The sequence below is a fragment of the Macrotis lagotis genome, chromosome X (genome assembly GCF_037893015.1).
Source record: "Macrotis lagotis isolate mMagLag1 chromosome X, bilby.v1.9.chrom.fasta, whole genome shotgun sequence".
Lineage (NCBI taxonomy): Eukaryota > Metazoa > Chordata > Mammalia > Peramelemorphia > Peramelidae > Macrotis > Macrotis lagotis.
The window spans coordinates 639,611,643-639,631,529 of record NC_133666.1 but is presented as its reverse complement, the minus strand read 5'-3'; the positions used below and the strand labels follow the sequence as shown (position 1 = coordinate 639,631,529).

Here is a 19,887-nt window from a genome sequence, read left to right as displayed (position 1 = left end):
TGCTTAATAATTACCTAGCTGTGTGGCCTTGGGCAAGCCACTTAACCCCATCTACCTTGTAAAAAAAACCCTAAAAATAAACAAACAAATAAAAAGTAAGTAAATAAATAAATGAGTAAATTAGAGAGAAAGATGGAAGGATTGGGGGTGAAGATCAGGAGAGATTAAATCTGGAGTAGAAGGTGGTTCAAGGGGCAGCTAGGTAGTGTCATGGAGTCAGGAGGACCTGGGTTCAAACTGGACCTCAGACACTTAATAATTACCTTAGCTGTGTGGCCTTGGGCAAGACATTTAACACCATTGCCTGGCCAAAAAAAAAAAAAACCCTATTAAAAAAATGGTACAGGTGAAGAACTGTGGATTGGAATGAGAGGATCTGGGTTTTACTCCTTTTTCTGTCACTTATTCTGTGAACTTGAGCAAATTCTTCCCCAGGCCTCAGTTTCCCCTTTGCTAAAAATGAGGGACTGAAAGCCCCTTCTAACTCTGAATTGTAAAATATACCACCCTCTTGGGGGTACCTCGAAGGAGCCAGTTACTCCGAGCTCATGAGAAAGGGGACACAGGCTGAGTTACTTGTAGCTGGGTTAGAACTGTTCAGACCTTACAAACTGAGATCCATTCTGGAGCTGAGCAAATTTTCTTTTTATTTGAATTTCTAATGACTTTCCCTGGTGACAGCTCTTGGAATCATAGAATCTCGGAGCTGGGAGAGGTCTGGGAGGACATGGACTTCATCTGCCCCCACCCCCCGGTGAGTGGTCATGTAAGGCCTGCTGGAGGACCTCCACGGCTGGGGGCTCCTGGGGGACAGGGTGGGGTCCGACAGAGGGGGGGCAGAGAGGTGGGGTCCGAAGCAGCCTTGGGCACCTTTCTGGGCAAGTCCTTGAAAGGCACGTTGGATGCAGTTGGGGATTGGGAGAGTTTTCTGAGCCAGCGAAGTCGCGCCCCCGGAGAGGGAGACAGACGGACGGACGGGCAGACTTCGAATCTCTTTTTTGTCTTTTTTTTTTAAAAGAAAGATTTTATTTATTTTGAGCTTTACAATCTCCCCCGTTCTTGCTCCCCCACCCCCCCCCCCCGGGAGGTTCTCTGTTGGAAACACCCCCTTTCTTCTTTTTTTTTTGTCATTTAAAAGACTGCATTTATTGCGAGTGTCACAACGTCCCGCTCTTGCCCCCCGAGGGCGCTCGGGTGGACCCCCTTTCTTCCCGGCTCCCGCTCTTTGGCGGGGGGGGGGGCACGCCGGGGTTCGCTCAGCTTCCCCGCTGGCACGTCGGCCCCCGAGGGCGGGGAAGGCCGCCCGGCTGGGCCGGACACTGGCCGCCGGCCTCGGCCCCGCCTCCGCATCCGGGAGTCCCGGCCCCCCCCCCCGCCTCCACGGGCGGCCCCTCCCCGAGGGCGGCCCCTCCCGGGGGGGGGGCCCACAGCGCCTTCCGGTCGCCCCGGGAGGGGGTGGGAAACTGAGGCACCCGGGGGGGGGCGCCCAGGCCGACTCCCCTCCCCCTCCCCTCCTCAGGGCCGCGGTCCTGCGGATAGCTGCCATGTTTCTGGCTCGGGGGAGGCCGAGGCGGCCGTTCCTTGGACCCTCCGGGGAACATTCAGGCGGGGAGTCTGCACGTGCAGCTCAAGGTCTCGGCGTCGAGTCCCGGCCTGGCCACTTACTTGCTTCATGACCTTGGGCCAGTCACTTCCAGCTCCCTGTGTGGCACTTTTCTCCTCTGTAAAACGAGGGTTGATGATCTCTTAAGGTTCCTGCCTGGGCCAGGGGTCCTCCGAAGGTGTTGCGGCCCCTTTAAGGCGGCAGATGTCCTAGCCACTCCGAACATGGCGTCGCGATACCCGCCACACCTCTTCCCTCCCCCCCCCACCCCAAAGGGAAACCGCGGCGGCGGCTGGGGTGGGGGGGAGGTGACCCCGACCTCCCCAACATGGCGTCACGACGGGGCTGTCGCGCTGAGGTCACGGCGGCGCGCCGGGGGGCGGAGCGGCCGGGCCGCGGGGCGGGGGGGGGCCGGGGGAGAGATTTAAAGGGACAATGTCCCCGGCGCGGCGGCGGAGGCCGCGGGACCGGGACAGGCGGCGGCGGCGGCGGCAGCGGCAACGGCCGCGGCGGCCGCGTTGAACGGAGCCCGGAGAGCCCCGGGCCGGCCGGCAGCGCCGCCCTGCGGTGAGTCTTGCCCCGGGACCCCCGCCCGCCTGGTCCGACCCGGCCCGGCCCAGGGAGCCCCCGACGCTGCGGGCGGGGCGGGGCGGAGCCGCCGGGGGAGGGAGAGGCCCCGGCCCGGTCCCGGCCCCGACCCCGCGCCCGCCCCCCCCCTCCGCCCCTGCCCGGCTCGGCCGGGACCCCCGGGGGCCAAGGGGCGGGGGGCTCGAGGGCCCGGGGGCGGGGCCTGGCCGGGGGCGGGGCTGGGGGGCGGGGTCCGGGCAGGTGGGGAGAGGGGCGAGCCGAGGCCCGGGGGCTGGGGGAGCCCCGGGGCAGGTGTCCCCGGGAGGCGGGGCTGCTTCCCTCTTCCTCCGCTGGGGGGCTGGGGGCTGGGGGCTGGGCTGGGCCGGGGGCTGGGCTGGGCCCGGTCCCGAATCTCCTCTCCCCTGGGGCAGGGAGCCCGGGAGGCCTGGAACACCGGGGAGACGCGGGCCTGGGTCCCCGGACCCCTCCCCCCATCTCTGCCCCTTCCCCTTCCTTCTCTCTTCTTTCCCTTCCCGTCCCTTCCCCCTTCCCGTCTTTTCTCTCTTCTCTTCCTTCCCTTCCTTTCTTGCTTCGATTTATTCCCTTCCCCCTTCCTTCGAGCCTGTTCCATCCTTTCCTCTCTATCTTTTCTCTCCCTTTCTTTCCTTCCCTCCCTTTCTAGCCTCCCTCCCTCTTTATTTCCTCCCCCTTTCTTTCTTTCCTTCCTTCTTCCTCATCTCTTCTCCCCCTTCCTTCCCTCCCTGCCTTTTCTCCCCTTCCTTCTCTTCTTTCCTTTCCCATCTTCCCTTCTTCATTTCCCTCCTAGTCTCCCTATTTTCTCTCCTCATTCCTTTCCTTCCATCCCTCCCTAACTCCCTCTCCTTCCTTCTCTCCCTGTCTTCCCTCTCTCACCTTCCTTTTCTTCTTAACCTCCCTAACTCCCTTCTTTTCTTCCCCATTCCTTCCTTTCTTTTCTTCTCTCCCCTTCCTTTCCTTCCTTTCTTCTTTCTCCTTTTTTCTTTCCTTCCTCCTTTGCTTCCTCTACTTTTCTTCTCTTCCTTCCCTCCCTGTTTTCTCTTTTTCTTCATTTCCTTCCATTCTTCTCCCTTCCTTCCCTCTGATCTTTCCTCTCCTTTCTTTTTCCCTCTTGCTTTCCTATCTTCCCTCACTCTTTTCCTCCTTCCTTCCCTCCTCCTTTTTCTTCCATTCCTCTTTCTTTCTTCCCTCCCTATCCTCCCTCCTCCTTCCCTCTTTACCCTTCCTTTTCTTTTTTCCTTCCCCATCTTTCTCCCTTTCCTCCTCTCCCCTTTCTTTCCTTCCTTCCCTTCCCTCTCTCCCTCTTTCCTCTCCTCTTTCATCCTTATCTTCCTTCCCCTTTCCTATATTCTCTTTCCTTTCCTATCTTTCCCTCCTTCCTTCCTTCCCTTCTTCCTTTTCCTCCTCCTTTCTTTCCTTCCCTCCCTCCCTATCTTCCTCCCCTTCTTGCTTTCTCTCTTCTCTTCTTCTCTATCTTCCCCCTCCTCTCTTTTCTCTTCCCATTCCTTGTTTTTCTAACTGTTTTCTTCCTTCCATCCCTCTTTTCTCTCTTCTCTCCCTTTCCTCCTTTCTCCCCTTATCCTTCTTTCCTTTATTCTCTTTCCATCTTTCTTTTTCTCCTTTGCATCTTCTTTTCCCCCCTCTTGCTCCCTCATTGTACACTTAGGATATTGAGGAAAGGGTTACAGGTGCCAGCCTGGCATATCCCAGCAGTCATCTTATATTATGGGGCTGAAGAGACTGAGGATTTGCTACCTCAGCCCCTTCCCCCGACCCCACATCATCTCCCCAACCCCAGGGCCACCCAGGCATCATCACCCAAGGAGCCAAAGTTCCTGAAAGTCTTGGCCCTGCCAGTTCCAGAAATACAGTGGCTTCCCAGTACCAAGGACTTGGAGCCTGCTCTCTAGCTAATTGCTGCCCTGCCACTCAGAGAAGAATACTTGCTTGTGCCTAGATTGGGGCAGGAGGCTATGTGTCTCAAGACCTTTAGAGCATCTACATTTAATTTTCCTTCTGACCCCTTTTTTGGGGGGCCAGGATTAGTTGAAAGTCCCTTATTGCCTGGATCTATTTTTTTTTTTTTGACACAAGGGCATTTAGAAGGGAATAAGGATTTAGGAGTGCTTTGTCCAGATTGGGGATAGCCCTTTGGAACTCACCTGGGGGTGTTCAGATTTCCAGGGAAACAGCAGGTCTCTGGTCCTGTGGGCTCTAACCCCCAACGTGGAGAAGGGAAGCTCCCTAACTGACAGACTGGGAGGAGTGGGGTAGTTCTGTGAGCCTTGCCCCAGGAGTCCTTGAGCATTCATATTGCTGTACCTCTCATCTACTCTCCTACTCCCCTACCCCCAAACCACCTCTCCCTGGCCTCAGTCAGTGGGCCCCATTCCTCTCTTCCCAACCTGTCTCTTGAGACAGTGCCTCATTCCTGTCCTTCACTTTCTGCTGTTACCTTGAAGGTATTTATAGGAAACTGGCTCAGATCCCCCCACCCCCATCCCCAGCTAACTCTTTGTTTCTGGACCAGTGAGGCCTCCTGCTCTTCCCATCCTTCTTCGGGGCCTCCCTGAGCCTGACCTCTAATCTGCCTGCCTACCGGCTTGAATTTTGGGGTGGGGGGTACTAAAGTATGTCAAGGAAAAGTAAATGACTGAGGACTAGGAACATAGGAGAAGCAGAGGTGGGGAGAGAAATCAGAAGTCCTAAGGGCTTCTTGCTACCCTTTGACCTGGAACTTCTTAATCTTTTCCTTCGGCTTCATGATCTTGCTGTGTTGTTGTCACTCTGCTTTGCGAGTCCCTGGGAGCCACCTGCTTCTCGACTTCCCTAAGTGTTCTCCATTCTCTCCCCTGCCAGATTCCTGGTGAGCTGGATACCTCTTACAATGACTTGCTGAGCCTCTGGAGCCCAGGGATGGAAGGCCCCCCTGGGGGGGGCACAGCCCCACCACCCAGGCCTACTACGCCTGAGAGACCGCCTAGTCTGGTCCTGAGATCAGAAAGTGAAGACGAGGTGGAGGCCGAAGATGGTGAAGAGGCTAGTCCTGTGGCAGCCCTGTATCCAGTCAGGCCCCCTGGTCCTAGAAGCATGGAGGGCCTCAGGCATTCCCAGGATAATGATGGTGTTGCTGGTAAGGGGGTCTTGGGGAACAGAAACTAGGAGAGCTTGGCATGCCTCCAGCTGGGAGGGGAAGAGTGGAGGGGGGATGGCACCTTGTTAGGCAAAAATGGCTTTGGTTCCACAGGGATACAAGGCAGAGCAGGAATGAAAACCTAGCTCTGATTGGCCTGCTTAGGAAGAGTGGCCTGGCTGAATCCTTGCTCCCCAACTCTGGAGGTTGGGGGAAGGGGTGGGTAACTGAGAGTTGGTCTATTTCCTACCTCCCATGGAAATCCTCCTGATCATGACTAGGGATGGCTCATGTGACCATTAACCTGCCTTGTATCTATGGTCTGTGGGTCTTTGTTCTCTCCCTGGGGCTTCTTAGCTCTTTAGTGAATCCCTAAGCATATAGCATGGACTCCTAGGGATTTGCTCCCCTTCTTTTCATCCTCTTGTTTTAAAAAAGATTGACTAGTTTTAGCTTCACAGTGGGAAACCGGGAATCAGGGAAGGGAAGGGCTAATTGCTAAGGCAAACGAGGGCCAAGTGTCTGGACTCAGCTGGGTCACGATACTTGGGGCCGAGCCAGGCCTAGGCAGGGTCTGGCAGGCCTTCCTTCCTCAATGAATGCAGGGGCAGAGGGGTCGGACCTGCTGGACTTGTAGCCTCTGATGGCTGGGTGGCTGGATGTGTCCCCTTGCTTATGCTTCAGTTTACTTAGCAGGAGGGAGACCAGCACTGACCAACTCCTTCACTTTGGGAAGACTTTTAGTGAGAAATGCCATAGTCCCTTTCATAGGAAGCTAGGATGCTGGGGTCCTGATTTCTGCCCCTCTCCAGGGCTCCACCCCCTCTATGTCTGAGGAACCTCACAGAACTCTTCTTCCTGACCTCCCTTGGGAGTTCTGGGACAGGGTGACCTCTCTCCCTGTTGAATCCTATCATAGCTCAGAAGAAGGCATCCAAGCTCAGGGATCCCTGTCAGGATTGGGGGCTGGGGACAGGAGGGCTTTAATCCTCTATCCCCAGCAGGATTTTCTCCTCTGCCGATCTCTCTCTGTTCCCTCTTTGGTGAGCTCATCCTAAGAACTCCTGCCTCCAGCCCAGTCTTGGTCTTTAACTAGCTCCTAGTCCCCCATACTCCCACTGATGTGTGAGTGTGTCTTTGTCTCCCCAGTTTGGCTGGAAACTATCTTTCTGGCCTCATGTCACACTGCTTCTATCCTTTATGCATTCAAGTAACCTGAACCTCTTTCTGTCTCCCCTTCTGCTGTCCTCTCCCACCTCCTGGCCTTTGCTCATCCTATCCCCTGTGCTTGAGAGTTTGCCTCCTTGGGAAATTCCTTGATCATATGTCTCTCCTGTGACTTTTGTTCAGTCAGTTCAACACCCATTTTATATATCTGCTTTGGGCAAGAACCTGCTTTCAAGGGTCTTCTAACCTGGTGGGAGGGAAAGCCATACTCAGGGGTGTGCTGGTAAATGTTCAACAGCCAATTTTGGGGAGAGGGGAACACATAGTTTTAAGTTTAATCTATATCATTAATGTTCTCTCCACTTTCTTAAGTCTATGATGATCAAATCCATAAATCAAGCCCCGATTTGCTGATTTATGAGGTATAAATGCTCACGATGAAAATTTAATAATTGTCATGAGCTGGTTTGAGCTGGCTCCAGCACACCCCTAGACATGTGCACACGTAACTATGACACAAAGGGATGTGAACAAAAGGGCAAAGAGGAGGGACTGTGTGGGGGGAGGGCTTGAGTGGATTTTGGAAGGAGGTGTTTGGAGTTCAGGGATTCCGGGGTTCAATGACTACAGTCTGGGGGTTCATTGGGGAGGGAGATGGCATGCACAGGCACAGATACAAAATTAGAGGATGGAGAAATCATGCCCCCAGGATGAGGACAGGCCTGGGGACCAAGCCATGCAAGAATCAGTTGAAAGAAATTAAGTGTATTATTTTTAAACGTATTATTGAGTGATGAAGAGAACACAAAAGAGACAAGTGCTTAGGCTTGTCCTGCTTGGCCTCAGAAGACAGAGCTGGCTGGAGGCAATGGCAGGTGGTCACTGAAAAGCAGATTTGTATTTGATGTGAAAAAAAAAAGCCCTAAGGATGAGAGCCCCTTTAAGGTTTGGATGGATTATCTTAAAAAGTTTCCCACTAGAGGTCCCTAAGCAGGGGCTGTCTTGCCTGGGATATTATGGAGAAGACTCATGCTTAAGAATGGGTGGAACTGAAGGCCCTCTGAAGTCCCTGTTAATCTGAGTTATTCCTTTTATCCTGGATTAATACGTGATGGGGAGGAGCATGAGATAAAAGATTGAACCAGTTAACTGGGCACCAGATTGAGGAGGGTCTGGAATTCGAGGACCAATATATATATTCGAGGACCAACACACACACACACACACATACACACATTATGCTTTCTTTGATAGGCTGTGGGGAACCATTGGTTCCTGAGAAGAATGGTAACATTATTGGTTCCTGAGAAGAATGGTATGTTATAGAAGATTTTTTGGGGGAGATTTTAAAGTACTCCTGTCTTATTCAAGAGAACTGGGCTCCCTGGGTCCTTTCCAACAGGATTGGAAACTGAAGCATTGACAAGGGAGGGTCCTTGCCTAGGAATCAGTCTTGCCGAAAAGCTGAAAGAAACGGAGCTTCAAGAGTTGATCAGCAACAGAGATCATTCCCTGTCTTTTCATATCTTCTTGCAAGATTTACGATTTCCTAAAAAGTCTCTGATGCTTCTCTTGTGCTCTTATGTCCTTGGGAGCCCTTGTTGGAAGGAGGAAAGGCTTTGGGGGACCTGGGCTCAGGATGGGGAACAGGGACCTAGAGCAGTGAAAAGCATACCCTTGCACTTAATGGAGGGAATTTAACACTTTGGCTCCTGACTTACTTGACCTGTCATAACTCCAGGGTCAAAGACTGAGTGGACTCCCATGGTGGCTACAGCCAGCAGAAAGAACTTCCTTCTTTTCAAGTGGGATGAGAACTATGGGCCTCTATAGCCCAAGCAACCTAGCCCAGCTGGGAGGGAGTAGCTGGTGGACATACAAGAATGGCTTTACGTGGCTAACTTCCCAGAGCTCTCTCTTTTCCTGATGCCTTTCCACCCCCCCCACTCTGCCCCTTACCCCCCCCCCCCAATTACGGCCTTGCCTGGCCCCTCTTTTGGCCAACACCTGCCCCGCCAGTCTTGTGGGGTCTATAAATAGGCTCTAGCCCTGGGAAGATTCCATGTTGCCAGCTGCCCTAGGTGCATCAGCTCCAGAAAGCTTTCTATTTGAGCACCACAACTCAGCCCAGATATTGAGGCATTCTTCTCCCTCTTTTATACCAGATTCTGGGAAATCTTACTTCCTCTGGCCTGACAGCCTTTCTGTACTTCATCCATATGCTTCTGTTCTCTCAGTACACCTTGCCTGCAGGGATGCTACACTTTAAATGATTGTCTTCAGTAGCTCTGACTCTGTCCCTTACTGCTCAAGGGGCCAGACTCCATCAGAGTGACAATTAGGCTTCCCTGACCATGTCTTGTTTACCTCTAGCATTGCAGAATGTTAAAGCAAGGTGAGATGGGGGTAGGCTAGAATACAGAAAGTCAGAACTGAGGGAGCCCTTGGAAGAGAAGGGCAGAGCTGGGAAGGATCTTAGAACCAGGACTATAGGGAACTGGAAAATTCTTAGAACACAGAATGTCATCGCTGGGCATGCTGTTAGAACATGGAATATCAGCTAGGAGTATGGCTAGCATGTGGATTGTTAGAACTGAGAGAACCCTTAGAATAGGAGATATCAGAGCTGGAATGGCCTTTTAGAATACAGAAGGTCAGAGCTGAGAAGTCCTTTAAAACATGGAATGTCAAAGCTGAGAAGGTCTTAGAATGCAGAATGTAAATGTTGATATGGATTTTAGAACATAGAGTGTCCCACCTGGGAGGACGCTTAGAACAAAAATTGTCAGCTAATACAAGAGTCCTGCTGGAAGGGCCTTAGGATACAAAATATGAAATCTGGAGAATTTTAAGAACCCAGCTTGTCAAAACTGGAAGGACTCTTAGAAAATGGAATGTTAAGAGCTGAAAGATCCTTTAGAACAGGGAATGTCATAGCTGTCAGGCACCTTAGAACACAAAGTGGGGGTGGTTTAGAACATGGACTATTAGATCTGAGAGAAGCCTTAGAATATGGAATGTAGGATCTAGAAACACCTTAGAGAATATAGAATGGGGATGGATTTAAAACATAGAATGATACCACTGGGAGGACCCTTAGAATGAAAACTACTGGCTAGAAGAGTCCTTAGACTTTGAAACATCATTATTGAGAAGGCCCTTAGGATATAGAGTGTCAGAACTGGAAGGGACCATAGAACATAAAGTGTCAGAGCCTTCTGGGAGGGTTCTTAAAACTTGAAATATCAGAGATGGAAGAACTCTTAGAACACAGAATGTATGAATTGGAAAAATATAAGAACATTGAATGTCAGAGCTGAGAGAGTCCTCAGAACATGTAATGTCAGAACTAGTGGTGGTGCTTAAAAATATGGGAGGTCGGAGATAGCTGGGAAAACACTTAGAAAACAGGATGTCAGAGATGGGAGGATCCTTAGAACACATAATGGCAGCTAGGAGAATCCTTAGAAAAGGAAAATAGGAACTAGAAAGACCTTAGAACATAGAATGTAATAACTGGGGGATCGGGAAGGGGTGAACTCTAGGGTTTATATAGTCCAATCTCCTTTTTCACAGGTGAAAAAATTGAGTTCTGAAAAAGTTAAGTGAACCATGTGGCATACCCAATTGGCTCAATAAAAGGAATCCAAAACTTGGGAGTCACTGGATGTGTATGACTTTAAATGGCGACTTTATTATTCTTTTTTCCCCACAATCTATATCAGTTGGGGTAAGACCCTTAACTTCTCTGGATTTTGGTTTCTTCCTCTGTAAAAGGAGGAAGGACCTGAGTTTGGAAAGGAATTAGCCTGGATTACTTGTAAAGTCTCTTCTGACTCAGAATCTAAGATTTTTTTAATCCTGTGATTCCTAGTCTTATATTCTTTTAGCCCTACCATTTAACTGATACCACCATTGAGAGGGCTTCATGTTCCTAAAAGGCTCCTGGGAGGTGGGGATTAGCCCCTCCTGCAGAGGCCCCATTCCTGGAAGCTGTAGCTGGGGGTAGCCATTGAATCCTTCGGGCTGTGCCCAGCATGGTCTGATAAGCTGGCAGGAGAGTCAGAGTCCTGGCATGATGCGTCTCTGTCTGCAGGTCTTTGCTGCTGACCTTAGTCCTGGGTTTATTCTTGAGGCTCCTGCCAGAAATAAGAAGATTGCTTGAGTGGTGGGCTGCCACTGTGTGCATGGAAAGGAGGCACCTGTCTGCTTGGGTTGAGAAAAAAGATAGAAGGGGAAGGGGAGAGGATGGTTCCATGTTTACTATGGACCAGCATTATGCTCTGCTTTTTTTTTTTTAGCCAAATATCATCTCTTTTGAGAAGCTAGGCTAGTTGTGTGTCTTGACTTCATTCTTTGTCCTGTCAAAGTGTGAAGAGACTATAAGAAAGAGAATTCCCATCCAACCTAGATTTGTCTTTTGGAGCCTTGAGTTACATTTCCAATGTTTTTGACTTGGTGTCTGACTGTAGATTTGAGATTTTCAAAGGACAGGTGATGGAGTTTGGAGGTATGTGTGGGGTTAGAATTTTATGGAATGGTCCAATGGAAAGAGCCTGAGTTAAGAAGCCCGAAATCACTATTCGGGCTTGAGATGTTGAAGAAATAAGTTTATTTATTTATTTACTTATTTAGTTTCTCTATTTGCAAAATACGGATTAGGATACTTGTGAAGGGTGATTCTTGCATGTGTGTGGTCCTGGTAGCTCTAGGACAATCCCAAGAACTCTTTCTCCTTTCCCTTGGTACCCGTTGGCTCCCTGGGAGACCTGGCTGCTGGAATCCCTAGTTCCCCCACCTTTATCTGAAAAAGGCAGAGATCATGGGCCCTTTGCTTCTGGTTGGGGGTATTGGTACCATGCTTGGGATGACCCCTGACCCTCTTAACTTGTCTACGGTAGAGGTTGGTATTGTTTCATCAGGGTAGTCACTTGGGAGCTGCTTGCCTCTTTATAGTCCTTTGAGCCTTTTTCTCACACAGTCCTATGAAGGGAGAAAGTACAAGCATGGCAGCTGAGCCCTGGACAAGTCACTAAACATCTCTATGCCTGAGTTTCCTCATCTGCAAGATGAAGGGGTTGGGCTCTATGTCCTCCAAGGTTCCTTCCAGCTCTAAATCTATGATCCTATAAATCTAAGGTGAGATAACTCGTTCCCAGAACCAGGGTTTCAAAAGTAACACTGTGAACTACTGGGAAATGAGTAAGCCTTATTATAATGGGTCCCTGAAGGAACTTGGGTGGACATGTCTCTGATGACTCTGATGGACTCCAGTTGAGACAGTTGGATAAGTGAAAACAGGAAGCCCGACTGGGATGATAGATTGACACTGGTAATGAAGGTTCAGATACCAGACTCAAATCCTACCTACTGCAATTGGATTTTCATGGTCTCCTCACTCCTAGGACCATAGGACTAGATACTGGGTGTATCTTCTGTGTAACCTACTTAGTTATTTATGTTGTCTTTTCCATTAGAATTTAAGTTTCTTCAAGGTAGGGAACTAATTTTTTCCTTTTTCTTTGTATCCCCTGTACTTAGGCACTTAATAAATGCTTGTTGAATGATTGACCAAGGACTTGAAAGCCAATATAATCCAGTAGAAAAAGTCCTGAATTGAGAGTCAAAAGCTCTGCCACCAACCAACTGAGGAGTCATGATGTTCAATAAACATGCACTAGGCTCCTACTTTTGGGCAAGGTATTGGGTTCAATGCAAAAATAAAAGGTCCAATTGATGGGCCTTGTAAGCCTCAGTTCCTTTGTCTGTAAAGTGATAAAACTGGACTAGAGTATCATAGAACTGGAATCTGGGATCAAATCCCTTTCTACTAATTATTTCAATTTATGTGACCTTGAGTATTGACTCAATTGATCACCATTTATTAGACTTCTATCATATTCTAGGGACTGGGGATACAATCTCTACTCTTCAAGAAGCTTTCATTCCAACTGGGGAGAAAGCAAATCCTAATATAAACAAACACAGACAGAATAAAGGATAACTTTAAGGCCCTAGCCACTTCACTTGGGAGGGAGAACACTAACATTGGGGGCACATCACTTACCTTCCCTGTTTCCCAGTTTCAGGAGGGAAAAACAGAAGATGGAAGAGGTAGCAGGATCCTGGAAAGATTGCCGACCTTGGAGTTTGGAGAGCTGGGTTTGAGTCTTGGCTCTGATGTTCATCCAGCTGTGTGACCTTGGGCAAAGTCTTATCTCTCTAGGCTTCAATTTCCTCATCTGTAAAACAGGGATAATTCTCGTACTACCTTTGTAAATCTTAAATGACTATAGGAATGTGCATTGCTACTGCAGCTGCCATCATTCTGCCATTTTTACTGGTCTCTGTACTCTTGCTAGTTCAAGTATTTCTGCTGGTAACATGTGTTCAGGAACCTTTTTCATCCTCTCACAGAGATCAGCCTGCAGACTCTGGTCCTATGGCTAAAGCATTTCCCCAAGGCATCTGAGAGTGGGGGTCATTCCCAGCATACTCTGAAGGTTCCAGATCTTTCTATAGCACTCTGAGGGATTGAGAATGGGATAATTTGGATCCCCAAATTGAGTCTCCTTCAAAAACAAACCTTTCTCCTTCCCTCTTCCTTCACATAGTGGAGCAGCTTTGAACTTTGTCCTGGGACTTCTTGGGTGGTCAGAGACTTGTCCACTCAGTTTCTGATAGATGAGAGATTATGATGTTTTTATTTGAATGTTATTTTTTCAATTACATTCAAAGATAGTTTTAAACATACATCTTTTTATAAGTTCCACATTTTTCTATCCCCTTTTCCATGACAGTGAGTAATCTGACATAGGCTATGAAAGTTATGATGTTAAAAAAAGAGCCTATTTCATAATTTCTTAGTGGGGAGCCTTTGCCTCATGTAACTTGTAGTCTAGTAAGGAGAACTCATATTTTGGCAATACTTTAAGGTAGGGCAAATATTACTATCCCCATTTTATAGAAGAGGAATCTGAGGCCAAAATGAGTTAAATGATTTTTTTTTCAAAATGTTATAGCTAAAAGATGGGAACCTGATGGGTGAAGCTGCACCTTTCACTCACAAAGCACACCTGGCAGTCCAAGTCCAAAATCAATGTATTAGAAGGCTACACAACAAAATGCCATTGAAAGGCTGATGGGGACAGTTATTATTGACTGAGAGATCATGAAAGACTTCCTGGCTGAGGAGTCATCTGATTTGGTTGTTGTTTCTTTATATACCTTTTGTATTTACATCATTTATCCGTTGTATCCATCCACCTCCTACATAACAGGAACTTATAACAAAGAATAAAAAAAGAGGGGAAAAAACAGTCCAGCAAAACTATCCAAGATATTGAAAACAGTCTGAAATTATATGTAGTGTTTCACACCCATGTGTCCCTACATCTTTGCAAAGAAGCAGGGGAAGATGTCTTCACATACCTCTTCTTTTGGGCCAAGTTTTCTTAATACAATTTCATACCATTGTTTTGATTGTTTTGTTATTCTTTTTTATATTTTTTGTTTTGTTATTCTTTCCATTCACTTTGTTGTTATTTATTTTTCATTATTCATTTTCTTTACTTTGTATCAATTCATATAAATCTTCCCATTATTTTCTGTATTCATCACATACATAACTTCTTAGAAAACAGTAATATTCCATTACACTAATGTACCATCATTGTTTAGTCTTTCTCTTAGTAATGGGCATCTACTTTATTTCCAGTTCTTTGCTATCACAAAAAATGCTGCTATAAATATTTTTGTGTGTGTGTTTGTGTGTATTTGTGTGTGTGTGTGTGTGTGTGTGTGTGTGTGTGTGCCGGGGGGGGGGGCTCTGGATTTTAAAGTCTGGCTAAAACTGGGGTTAGGAAGACATTCCAAGCATAGGAAAATCTCACTGGATAACATCCATGGCCTGCAGTGGAAAGAAAGAGGTGTAACTTGTTCTTTCACACTGTCAACCTTGAGGTAAACTGGAGGCAGGAACACTCATTGCAATGCTCCCAGGCAATGGCTGGCAAGGGGAGAGGGAGATATAGTGGTAGAGAGGAGACAGGACTGAATGGAGAGTTGGAGCACATGGACTTGGATTCTGGAACTGCTATTTACTATTTCTGTGACCTCGAATCACATGACTTAACCTCTCTGATCCAGTTTCCTTATCCCTGAAACCGAGGAATTGAAGTCTGTAATAACTAAGATCCTTTCCATTTCTAATTCTGTGAAACAGTGTCTGTTCCAGCCCAGAGGTCAGCTGGCAGAGGCCTGGGGCAGAGATACCCTTTCCTTCATCAGTTTGGTGTTTGTTCTCCTTGGAACAGGGCAGTAAAAACCTTGATTGGAATTAGCATCCAAGTTACTACTACCAATCAGAAAGCTCTGATATTGATTGGGCCTTAACTTCTCATGTGAGTAGGTTTTTATCTAGACTAGTCTAGGCAGCTGTGTCCAAGGGTACTTTTCAGATACCTCCTTCCTTATACTCATGCTGCCACTTTTTTCTCCTCTCCTCCGTTCTTCCTCTCTCCCCATTAGTTGCATCATAGAATCTTAGAGCCAGAAGGGGCCTCAGGCTTCATCTAGTCTTAATGTAGTCATCATTTATCTCCAAGTTACTCATTTTTCTGGGAAAGTTCATGGATTCCCAAGAGTAATGGGTAGAAGCAGAGATGGGTCTTTCCTGAGCCCCTTCCCTCAATGCTAGCTTTTCTTCTTCTCTGGTAAAGTGGGCCCCCCCCCAACATCTTTCCTCCTGGGATCATATGGGCAAGCTTCCCTGCTGTGGCTGCACTCTGCTTGCCCTACTGACATTGCCTGATAATACCTTAATCCCTTAACTCTCAAGTGCTCTCAAATCCTTATTGTCTCTTTTGATGCTCAGAATAGTCCCATGAAGTAGACAAGGCAGCAGGGAATATTGCTTCTGTTTTACATATGAAGAAACTGAGGCTCAGTGAGATGAAGTGACTTATCACATCCTAGGCTGTTGAAGCTTTGTGGGACAAGAGATATCCTACAGGTCAACCCTTTTTTTTTTTGAATGAGGAAGTTGACCTCCCAGAGGGGAGCTGACCTGCCTAAAGCCACACAGTCAAATGGAAGAAGCTTTAAACCCAGATATCTTTCCTTCCAGCTTATGTCTTTCCCTGTGACTTTGCTGTGTCATATCCCTCCACTCCTAGTCTCTGGGGCAGATGCTTCTTGTCCTTTTCCTGGCTGCTTGCTCCAACACTGTGCCCACCCCTAATCTTGCCTTTGTCCTTCAGCTCTGACAGTACTAGGCACTGCTTATTGTTGCCCTTCCTCCTTGCCTCTTATCCCCCTTAGATATAGGCACTCAATCACTGAAGTAGAGAAATTGGGTGTTGCTGCTAAGGCTCCAGGCAGGCTGAGGAAGGCAATAGGAATTGCTCACTTCTGGAGCCCAAGTATTGGGTTATAAGGATTAGATCATGCTTAAGGATGCCCCTTCCATTCAGCTGTCCAAAGGTAACTCCTTCCTAGTTCTGGCTTTCCAAGTAGTCTGTCTTCGCCTGTAAAAAGCCCTGGATTTAGAGTCTAAAAATCAAAGGCTTTATTTTTCTTTTGAGTCTATGCCCTCCCATTAGATAAGCAAGCAAGTCCCCTAGCATCTATGAGTCTTGGTTTCCTCATCTGTAAAAAGAGGCAAAGAGTATCGTACTATATAGAATTGTGAGTGTATGAAGTGTTTTGAAAATGTATAGGATTTAAAATTTTTAAAAATTTATTGAATATTTTATTTCCCCCATTACATATAAAACAATTTTAATATTTGCATTTTTTAGAGTTCCAAGTTCTCTTTTTTCCTCCTTACCTCCTTCATTTAGAAGGCAAGACATTTGATTTAGGTTATACATGTGCAATCATGGAAAACATTTCCATATTAGTCTCGTGAAAGAAAACAGACCAAAAAAGCAAAGTTAAAAAAAAATATGTTTTTGATCTGCATTCAGATTCAAGCTGTTCTTTCTCTGGAGATGGATAGCATTTTTCATTATAAGTCCTTCAGAACTGTCTTGGATCATTGTATTGCTGAGAATAACTAAACCATTCCCAAATGATCATTGTACAGTATTGCTGTTTTTGTGTATAATGTTCTCCTGGTTCTACTCATTTCACTTTGCATCAGTTCATGAAGCTTTTTCATGTTTTTCTGAAGCATCTTGTCATTTCTCATAGCACAATAGTATTCCATTACAGTCATATCCTACAACTTGTTCAGTCATTCTGGAGTTGATGGGAATCCTCTCAATTTCAAATTCTTTGCCACCACTAAAATAGCTACTATAAATATTTTGGGGAATACAGGTCCTTTTTCTTTTTCTTTGTTCTCTTTGGGATACAGACCTCATCAGTGGTATTGATGGCTCAAAGATGTATGTATGGTTTTTAAAGCAATTTGAGCATCGTTCCAAATTGTTCTTTAAAATGGTTGAATCAGTTTACATCTCCAGTGACTCCATTTTCCCATAATCCCTCCAACACTTGTTATTTTTTTTTTCAGTCATATTAGCCGATATGTATGGGGTAGTACCCCATTTTAATTTGCATTTCTCTAATAGTGATTTAGAGCATTTTTTTAGGTTTTTTTGCAAGGCAAATGGGGTTAAGTGGCTTGCTCAAGGCCACACATCTAGGTAATTCTTAAGTCCCAGAGGTCAGATTTGAACTCAGGTACTCCTGACTTCAGGGCTGGTGCTCTATCCACTGCTGCCACCACCCCTAGAGCATTTTTTTTAATGTGTCTATAGATAGCTTTGATTTCTTCTGAAAACTGCCTGTTCATATCCTTTGGCCATTTATCAATTGGGGAATGGATTTTATTTTTATATATTTGACTCAGTGTTCTATGTAACTTGAGAAATGAGACCTTTATCAAAGAAGCTTCTATAAATTTTTTTCACAGTTATGATTATTAACTGTATTTTCCTCCATAATTTTTTACTCATACTTATGCTTTTTTTTCTCTCTCACCTTTCATCTTGTCCATCCTCAAAAGAATTTTGCTTCTGAGATCCACCTCCCTATCATTCCCCATACTGTAAAAGCTCATTTACACCTCTTTTATGAGAGATAATTTAGCATATTGTACTTCTCCCCTTTCCCTTCTCCCAGTGCATTCCTCTTTTGTGCCCCTTAATTTTATTTTTTTAGATGTCATCCCATCATATTTAACTTACACTTCTGTCCACTGTCTATGTATATGCACTCCTTTCAACTGCCTTAATAATGGGAATGTTCTTAGAGTAGCAGGTATAATTTTCTCATATAGGAATATAAGCAGTTCAACCTTATTGAATCCCTTATGAATTTTCTTTCCTATACTTTTTTGGACTTCTCTTGAATCTTGTATTGGAAAGTTAAATTTTCTATTCAACTCTAGTCTTCTCATCAGGAATGCTTGAAAGTACTCCAATTAAATATCCACCCTCCCCACCCCTGAAGAATTATACCCAGTTTTGTTGGGCTAGTGATTCTTGGTATAATCCTAACTCCTTTGCTCTCTGGAAAATCATATTCCAGATCTTCTGATTCTTTAATGTGAAAGCTGATAAATCTTGTATTGTAATAACTAGCTCTATTATATTTAAATTGTTTTTTCTGGTTACTTGCATTATTTTCTTTTTGAGCTCTGAAATTTGATTATAATATTCTTCCGAGTTTTCATTTTAGGATCTTTCAAGAAATTTTATCCTCTGATTCTAGACTATCAGGCAATTTTCCTGGATAATTGTTGAAAGATGATGTCTGGCATCTTTTTTCAAGTAGTCTAATAATTCTTAAATTATCTCTTCTTCATCTATTTTCCAGTAAGTTGTTTTTCTGAAGATATATTTTGTTTTCTTTCCATTTTTTCCTTCTTTTGATTTTGTTTATTGCTTCTTAATGTCTCATGGAGTCAGTAGTTTCTAATTTTTAAGGAACTATTTTGTTTATTGAGCTTCTGTACCTCCTTTTTTATTTGGTCAAATCTATTTTTTAAGATCTTTTCTTTAGAGAATTTTTGTACATCTTTTTTAATTTTAGCATGTTCTGTTTTTTAAAGTGTTATTTTCTTTTTTTCCCTTTTTTGATTTCTTTTTTTTATTTTTTTAAATTTTATTTTTTTATTCTCATTTTGTACAAATGTTTTTTTACATTAATAAAATATTCTTGTTTACAAGTAAACAAAATACCCCTCCTCCCCCATGAATATAGATAGACTTGTTTAGGCGAAAAAAGTAAAGGGGAGAGAAAAAAATTAAAATAAAAAAAATAATAATAGTAATAATTGTAGGTATGGCCAGGTGGCGCAATGGATGAGGCACCATTCCTGGAGCCATGAGCACCCGAGTCCATATCCAGCCTCATAAACCCAACAATCACCCAGCCGTGTGACATGCAAGCCACCCGATCCCCACTGCCCTGCAAAAATCAAAAAAAAGAAAGGAAAAAAGATACCCAAAATAAAATAAAATAGTAATAATAGTAGGGGTGGCTGGGTGGCAGACAGAGCATTGGCCCTTGAGCCAGGAGCACCTAGGTCCAAATCTGGCCCCAGACACCCAAAGATCACCCCGCTATATGGCCCCAGGCAGGCCATCCAGCCCCACTTGCTCTGCGCCCTCCCCCAAATAATAATACCAAAAAATGTGCTTGAGTCTTTGTTCCAACACCAACAACTCTGTCATGGGTGGATCTCATTCTTTATGATAAGTCCATCACAAAAGTTATTTCCATATTTTTCCACTGTTGCCATTGCTGATCGCAACTCCCTCCTTTCTTATTTCTCCACTACCATGTACTCTATTTTCTCTCTCCTTTCACTATGACTCTGCTGTAGGGTCGCTGAGTGGCGCAGCAGACAGATCCCTGGTCCTGGGGCCAAGAAGCCCTGAGCCCCCCTACCACCCCTTAGGCCCAGAATCCACCCGGCCCTGTGGTCCTGGGCAGGCCTTCCATTCCCAGCCCCTTGCAAGAAGTAAGAAAGAAAATGTGTTATATCTGGCCACTCTCCCCCCATGGTCCATCCTCTCCTCCTTTATTCACATCCCCACCCCTTCCCCCTGCTCCCTCCTTCTTCTTACTCCAGATGTCTGTACCCCATTGAGTATATTTGCTGTTTCCTCTCCTAGCCATCTCTGATGAGAGCAAAGTTTCCCTCATTCCACCTTGCCTCCCCCCTTCCATATCATTGCAATAGCTCATTGTAATAAAAAAAAACTTATGTGAAATATCTTGGACTATTCCCTCTCTCCTTTTTCTTTCTCCCATTCCATTTCCCTTTTTTTCTATTGACTCCATTTTTACACCATATTTTATCTTCAAATTCAGCTTTCTCCTGTGCTTCAATATAAAAGCTCTCTCTACCTGCTCTATTAACTGA

The 19,887-nt window shown here is 46.0% G+C and overlaps 1 protein-coding gene across 7 annotated transcripts in view; it reads left to right on the top strand.

Moving 5' to 3' along the window:
* The first annotated feature begins 2,056 nt into the window (after positions 1–2,056).
* The window catches only part of WIZ (WIZ zinc finger), a 46,370-nt gene continuing 28,539 nt past the window's right edge, over positions 2,057–19,887 (top strand). For 6 of the 7 annotated variants that reach the window (XM_074204298.1, XM_074204296.1, XM_074204294.1 and 3 more), the window contains exons 1-2: positions 2,057–2,170; positions 5,066–5,339. In XM_074204298.1, the coding sequence (XP_074060399.1) occupies positions 5,123–5,339 (217 nt within the window). In that variant the 5' untranslated portion in view covers positions 2,057–2,170; positions 5,066–5,122. The remainder of the gene's footprint in view (positions 2,171–5,065; positions 5,340–19,887) is intronic. The other variant, XM_074204299.1, reaches the window with a different exon arrangement.